Here is a 6,836-nt window from a genome sequence, read left to right as displayed (position 1 = left end):
TGGTACAACAGCAACAAGGTCTGTGAATCGGCTCAGGGGAGTGCGCCACCGATAGCCTCGTGAGGATGGGGATTCTGCTGTGGTTCTGTAGGACGCTTCCTTGGGGAAGCGCGGGGCAGCCTGCGTGGACTCTTCCGGACCACTGTGTGGGTGTGAGTGCCCACTATGGTGCATATGAAGCTATTTCAAAGTAAAACCTTAAGAATGCAGAAGAGAAAGGTCAGGATGAACATGGATCCACTGGGCTCCGCGGCTGCGCCGGGGGCTCTCAGGGCCTGCAGCAGGGTCTCAGGGGCCGGGAGGTCCGCACCCTAGCAGGTGAGGGGATGAGAGCCGACCCACCTGGTCGATGGAGTCCCACATGTACAGCTCCCCCTGCTGCTTGTGCTCGTCTTTCTTGTCCTCCATGTTCACATCCACGTCACCTCGGGGGCCCAGCTTCTTATGCTAAGAAAAAACGTACACACCACTCTTGAAACCAACTTTCAAGGTCTTCAAGCCAGCAAAAATATGCACCCATCGGCCTGCCCACAGCATCCTCCGGGCTTTGCGCTCCGCACCTTCCCATGGCTGCTGCCCTCCCTCTGCCCGGCTCCCCCGAAACCACACTGGCCCTGCGCTGGCCCTCCTCCTCAGAGCAGCTCTCCCTCCTCCGTGGGGCAGCTCAGCACACCTTCCCGCCCCTGCTGCCCGGCTCCCCCCACACCACACTGGCCCTCGCTGGCCCTCCTCCTCAGAGCAGTTCTCCCTCCTCTGTGGGGCAGCTGAGCACACCTTCCCGCCCCTGCTGCCCTGCGGCCTGGCCCTGCTTTAGCTGTTTGTCTTCTGTGTTCTGTGCAAGACCCTGAGAACAGGAAGCAGGGGCTTTGCTCTTCTCCTGCAGAGTGGCTGTGCCAGGGCAGCGCCCAGCAGACCGTGAGTGCTCAGTGGGCACACCGCGGCCCGGGAATGGAGCAGGAAGGACCCTGAGCAGCTCAGCAAGTTGCAGGTGTACTGACACGCACAGAAGTGTATGCCAGTATCTCGTGAGGTGCACATGACATGGAAACATACCCGCATGTGAGTTCCAGTCACACACACACACACACACACACACACACACACACACAGTCAGTTGTCGCTGGTAGACTCTGTATTTGTGAACTGCCCTACTCACTGAGATTTATCTCCAACTCCAAATCAAATTGCAAAGTACTTGGAGGTCACCCACAGACGTGTACAAAGCAGATACTAGAGTCACCCGAGGCCCACTGATGTTGAACAGGGTGACACTTTGCCTTTCTGGCTTAAGTTCTGTTTTTTGCAATAGAGCAGATTGAGCTCAGGACCCTGTGCCTGCCAGGCAAGTGCTTATTCTACTGAGCGATCTCCCTAGCCCCTTGCTTAAGTTCCTATAGAGCAAGTGAGTATCCTTTGTGGCATCACTCCTGCTGTGCTGTTTTTGTACTTTTGCTGGTGATTTCACCTTTTACACTAGCTCTGGATGCAGTGAGGAGGGATGTCCTGCATCGGGAGGGGAAGCCCTGCTGTGCCCGCTGGAGGCCGCTTCCTTCATGCCTAAGTTGCAGCTTGGGGCTGCCAGGTTCAGCTTAGCTGACCCACTAAGTAAGCTGCCTTTCCACAGAAGCACAAGCCAAACAAGGTCATGTGCTGACTGGCTGACAAAAACCCTGTGACCAGAGGCTCAGAAGTCCCTAACCCTGCACCTCCTGTTGGGGCAACAGCTCAGGTGCTTGCTAATCAGTGCAGTGGGTGACTCTCTGGACTCCAGCTCCACAGAGAAGGAGCAGGACCTGCTGTGTGTGCAGACACGCTAGTGCCTCTGCAACACTCACATGCAGTACGCAAAGGCCTGCTTCCCCGTGCAGCAGGGGAGACACCTGATCATAGCAGGGCTTGGGAAACCAAGAGAACTATGGGGAATTGGTGTTCTCAGGACAGAGAGACCGGACGTGCGGTGGTTTATAGGAGGTGTGGGTTTATTTCTTCCTCAGAGGAGGGCAGATGTTCTGGGACCTTTGAGCTCTGGCCCATGGATGATTCAGGGCCCTGGGGTCCTTGTGTCCTGCTGAGCCATCTCCCACAGCAGGGCTTTCAGCGGGGGCCCCGCAGGCCTCCAAGAACCTGTGGTTAGAATTCGGTGAGCAGCAATGTGCGCTGCAGTGGGAAAAGGCTTGCATCTTACCTTCACCACGCTGCATGTAAAACTTAATGTTTCCTTCCATTATGAATGTCAGCAGCAAGCCGCGCGGGCCTTGTCAGCAGAGGTGGGGTATTTTCCTATCGCATTTACAGTTGTTGCAGGTATCTCAAAATAACACTGCTCATCAGGACTCGGGAATAACGGAGGTTATTAGCTCTGCCTCTGCATCTTATTTAAGATGTTAATGAGGAAGCATGGTGATTAGCATATTCCAATTTTATTTAATCTTAATCATTGTATTTCAATATAATTACCTTCCCCATGACTGTATGCATTGCTAAGAAGGTGGCTATATGGGCCAGGGAGATAGCTCAGTAGAATAAGTGCCTGCCTGGCAAGCTCAGGGTCCTGAGTTCAATCCCTGGTACCACAAAAAAAAAAAAAAAAAAGAGGCGGCTAGAGTTTCCCAAGACTTCACAGCACAGAAATGGTGAGGTCTACCTGCTCTAGACAGCACTGTTCTTGTCTGGGGTAAAGCGGGACTTGGGCACCGCCGAGTTCATTTGCAAGGAGTTCTGGGGTTGTCTAGGGCCAATGATTTCCTGTAAGCAGGTGGACCCCGTTGCTCATGTTCCTCCCAGGTCCACTGCGAGAGCTTAGTGTCAGCACCTGCTATGGAGTCCACAGTCATTCGGAAAAGGACCCGAGGCTCAGGAAACATGGCCGCCTGCCTAGGGTCACACAGAACACTGAGCAGAGCAGGGCCACTGCCCCAAGCCCCCGAGCCTGCAGCCCCCTGCCCATCCTGCTCCATTCCCAGGCCGCTGTGTGCCCACTGAGCACTCACCCTCTGCTGGGCGCTGTCCTGGGACAGCCACTCTGCAGGAGAAGAGCAAAGTCGCTGCTTCCTGGGCTCAGGGTCTTGCACAGAAGACAGAAGACAAACAGGTAAAGCAGGGCAGGCCGCAGGGCAGCAGGGGTGGGAAGGTGTGCTCAGCTGCCCCACAGAGGAGGGAGAACTGCTCTGAGGAGGAGGGCCAGCGAGGGCCAGTGTGGTGTGGGGGGACCGGGCAGCAGGGGCGGGAAGGTGTGCTGAGCTGCCCCACAGAGGAGGGAGAGCTGCTCTGAGGAGGAGGGCCAGCGCAGGCCCAGTGTGGTGTCGCGGGAGCCGCACAGCAGGCATGGGAAGGTGCGGAGCACAAAGCCCGGGGGATGCTGCAGGTGCGGAAGTGTGTTTTTGCTGGTGTGTGAAAGTATACGGTAGACAGACAGACAGACAGACAGACAGACAGACAGACAGATATTTACACTTTCCCTCTACTATTTTAAAGAGGTGGTGACACCCTCTACACTCTTTTCTGAAGACCAAGACCTGTTCCCTGTGGGACCTCACCACCACCATGATCAAACCACAAATCACTGTCATTACTCCAGCATCACTGAAGACGCAGTCCCAGCCCGGATTGCCGCAGCTACCAGAGAACTGGGGCACAAAGCGAGCTTCTCCATCTAGAGTCTGTGAGGCTTGTGTGATGTATGTATTATAAAGGCAAAATTACTTTAAATGCATCTTGTCTCTACCACATATAGGAAACAAGATCGGGAGGTGGAAATGAAGGTAAATGTGAAAACATGTAATGTTTAAAACAAAATTACCTAGCCCTATTTTGTCAACAGGCAGGCCTGGCCCTGGTAGCCCAGCAGGTGTTCCCAGTCTGCACAGCCCAGAAAAACCCAGAGCTAAAGCGCTTCCAGGAAGTTCAGCGCCAAAACTCAGCTGACTGCTGAAGCTGAATCGATTGTTTCTGCTTATATCTTTTTTAGCGTAATATGAATATTCATCCAATTCACTGCAAAAATATTAACATATCTGATTAGGGGACTGGTGCCCTTAGGTGCCCGATTATTCCTGACCCCTTTCAAGCAGGAAGAACTCCTCCAGCTGGAATAGGCCCAGGGGGTCTGCATAGGTTCAATGCAAGCACCTGCCCCCTGGGCACCAGAGCAAACTCTGAGAGAGAAGGCAGCCATGGTCAGGTGCTGACTGCCCCAAGAGCCTGTGTGTCAGACTTGGTCCCCAGGGCAGTGGCCTCAGGAGGACATGGGGCTGTCAGGAGTGCCTTCTAGTGGAGCTATGTCAGTGGTTTTGCTCCACCATGATATAAGGCTCCAAACAAGGAGGCCCATCGGTCACAGCCTGGCACCTCCAACACCATGAGCCCGGGTGAAGTCCTCCCTGCATAAGTCCATGGCCTTGGGTATTTTGTTACAGTTACAGAACGCTGACACACCTGAGCAGCAGTTTCACTGTCTGTTAACAACAGCCCTTCAGCTCGTAGACACCCGGAAGAGTCAGCTACATGGGGAAGATATGGAAACAGAGGCCTGTGGAAGCCACTTTGTCCGGTTACTTTCTCTCATTGCCAGGATAAAATACCTGACACCCAAAATTAAGGAAGGAAAGGTTTATTTAGCTCACAGTGTGTGCAGGTTTCAGTCCATATTCAGCTGGCTCCAAGGCAGAGCGGCACGTGGCAGGGGGCAGCAGTTCATGTTGGTGGAAAACAGCAAGAGCAAAAAGAAGTAGCAGCAACAGTGGCAACAGGGAGCACGCCTGTCTCCCTTATGGTGCTTTCAGGCTGGCGGCCCCAGGCTGGGTGTAGCGCTCACAGCACTGGATCATGAATTAATCACAAATTCTAGGGCTGGGGGATAGCTCAGCGGCATAAATGCCTGTCTGGCAAGCGCAAGATGCTGAGTTTGATCCATGGTGGAAAAAAAAAAAAAATCACAAACTCTAGAAGTCCACCCCATCACTGCATGAGGCTTTGGGGTGACAACTAGTCACAAACCATAACAACCTTCCTGCCAAGCAGGAAAAGCAGTTCACATCTTCACAACCTCAGTGCAACACCTCCTCCCAGCTCAAGGAATATACATCATAAGTGTACTAAAAATAATGATTTTATGTGCTGCGCACTTACCATCTACCGGCCACCCTCGGCCTGGTCAGCAGCAGGTCGCCCAGCACCTCCTTGAACACCCTGGCCATGTGCCGCTGCTGCTCCACGCTGCAGTGCTCCTCGATGGACAGGATCACAGGGAAGCTGTGGCGGAAGGGCGAGGCTGGGGTCCGGCTGGCGCTGTCCCCGTGGCCTGGCTGACTGGGAGATGCCCAGGCTTTGGCACAGCCCTGGTGGGCTCGTGGTCGTGCATCTATCCCGGAGGCCCACGCCCCGGGCTCGGCTCCCACTCCGCATCTACCAGGCACAGTGCTAAGCACTCAGAACAAGTCAGCACAATGAGACTTCACAGCTGCGCTGGTAATTGACAGAGTCGGGTTCAAGCTCAGCGAGAGCGAGCCCAGAACCCTTTCTGCTGGGTTCTACCAGCCCTGCTTAAAGGTCGCTGTCACTCCACAGAGGCCAGAGGGCCTCTTGCCAGCCCTTGGCAATGACTCTGGATACGACCGAGTCCAGGGCTCTAGTGTTTGGGGAGGCCGGGAGTGACGTGTGTCTGTCCATCCATCCAACCCTAGCTGCTCTCCCCTTAAGCCACCTGGAATTCAGCCCACTGACCTCGAGGTGACGAAGGCGTGGTCTCTGATGGCCTGCACCACCTCGTCGAACTTGGTCTTGGTGGTCCGCGTCCAGCCATGGTAGATGATCAGCTTTCCGTCAGGCCCGTCCCAGCAGTCCAGCATGAGAAACGCAGCAGCCTCAGCCCCAGCAGGCCTCAGGGCCCAGGGTTTCAGGGTGGCTCAGACCACAACAGGCCGCACTGACGCGCGTTGGAGGGACCTGGCCGATCCTCTCCTTCCCTAATGTTTATCCCGAAGTACCTGACCCCGCAAGGCACCTGCCTCCCACACAGAAGCTTCGGTCCCAACGGTGACAGCGCACTGGGCCCCACCACCAACTGAAGGACCAGAGCGCTGCCTGGAGCTCGGGGTCCAGGCTGCGAATTTACCACCCCAACTTCAGGCCCCTTCGTAGAAAAGTGAGAAGCCTGCGTGACCTGGGCGGGCCATGTCTTGTTCCTGGGAGCAGCCTCCTGGGGCCCGGGGTCCCCGCTTCCCGCCGTGCCATGGCCCCACTGCCCACCCAAGGTCCAGCGCAGCCCTCCCGCCCCCCTGGGTTCTCTGGCTCAGGGCTCCTCTGGCCCCGGTGGCAGGCGCCCCCTAGTGGAGAATTCCATAACCGGACTCTGGAAATGGCAGAGGAGAAGGCCAGGCTGGAGATCCAAGATCCGAGAAACCTGCCCTGGCAGCGACTCCCGCCAAGGGAAGAGCAGAAGCTAAGGCTCGGAGGACCGGGCCCGAGTGAAGCGCCGCGCTGTCCGGACGGGAGCCCAGCACGCACCTCGTCCACAAACAGGAAGGGCTCGGCGGTCTCCCGCATGGTGTCGTCGATGAACTTCGTCATGCGCTCCCGGACCTTGTTCAGATCCTGAGCCCACAGCTCCTGAAACAGACCGAGGACAGCAATCACGCAGAAGCTCGGACAGCATTCTTCCCCGCCCTGCGTCCATCCGGCGGCCGTGACAGACGGAGCTGGCAGCTAATCCTGAATTCACCGGGCACCAGCGCCGTGCTGGAGGCCTCGTCCTGGGCGTCAGCGAACGCTCGCTGCCAGGTCCAGAGCCTGAGCACCTCAGGCTGCGGGGGCCGCAGGGTGGTCGTGTGCTTCACGCG

The 6,836-nt window shown here is 56.2% G+C and overlaps 1 protein-coding gene across 1 annotated transcript in view; it reads right to left on the bottom strand.

The window, feature by feature from the left end:
- The window catches only part of LOC101560454 (1-phosphatidylinositol 4,5-bisphosphate phosphodiesterase gamma-2-like), a 29,553-nt gene that overhangs the window by 17,949 nt on the left and 4,768 nt on the right, over positions 1-6,836 (bottom strand). The window contains exons 3-8 of the mRNA XM_023706802.1: positions 6,726-6,800; positions 6,505-6,606; positions 5,722-5,861; positions 5,128-5,250; positions 3,537-3,615; positions 339-447 (exon numbers count right to left, since the gene is read on the bottom strand). Of these exons, the coding sequence (XP_023562570.1) occupies positions 339-447; positions 3,537-3,615; positions 5,128-5,250; positions 5,722-5,861; positions 6,505-6,606; positions 6,726-6,800 (628 nt within the window). The remainder of the gene's footprint in view (positions 1-338; positions 448-3,536; positions 3,616-5,127; positions 5,251-5,721; positions 5,862-6,504; positions 6,607-6,725; positions 6,801-6,836) is intronic.

Source organism: Octodon degus, unplaced genomic scaffold (genome assembly GCF_000260255.1).
Source record: "Octodon degus isolate 3935 unplaced genomic scaffold, OctDeg1.0 scaffold00271, whole genome shotgun sequence".
Lineage (NCBI taxonomy): Eukaryota > Metazoa > Chordata > Mammalia > Rodentia > Octodontidae > Octodon > Octodon degus.
This window is presented reverse-complemented; position numbering and strand designations above follow the sequence as displayed.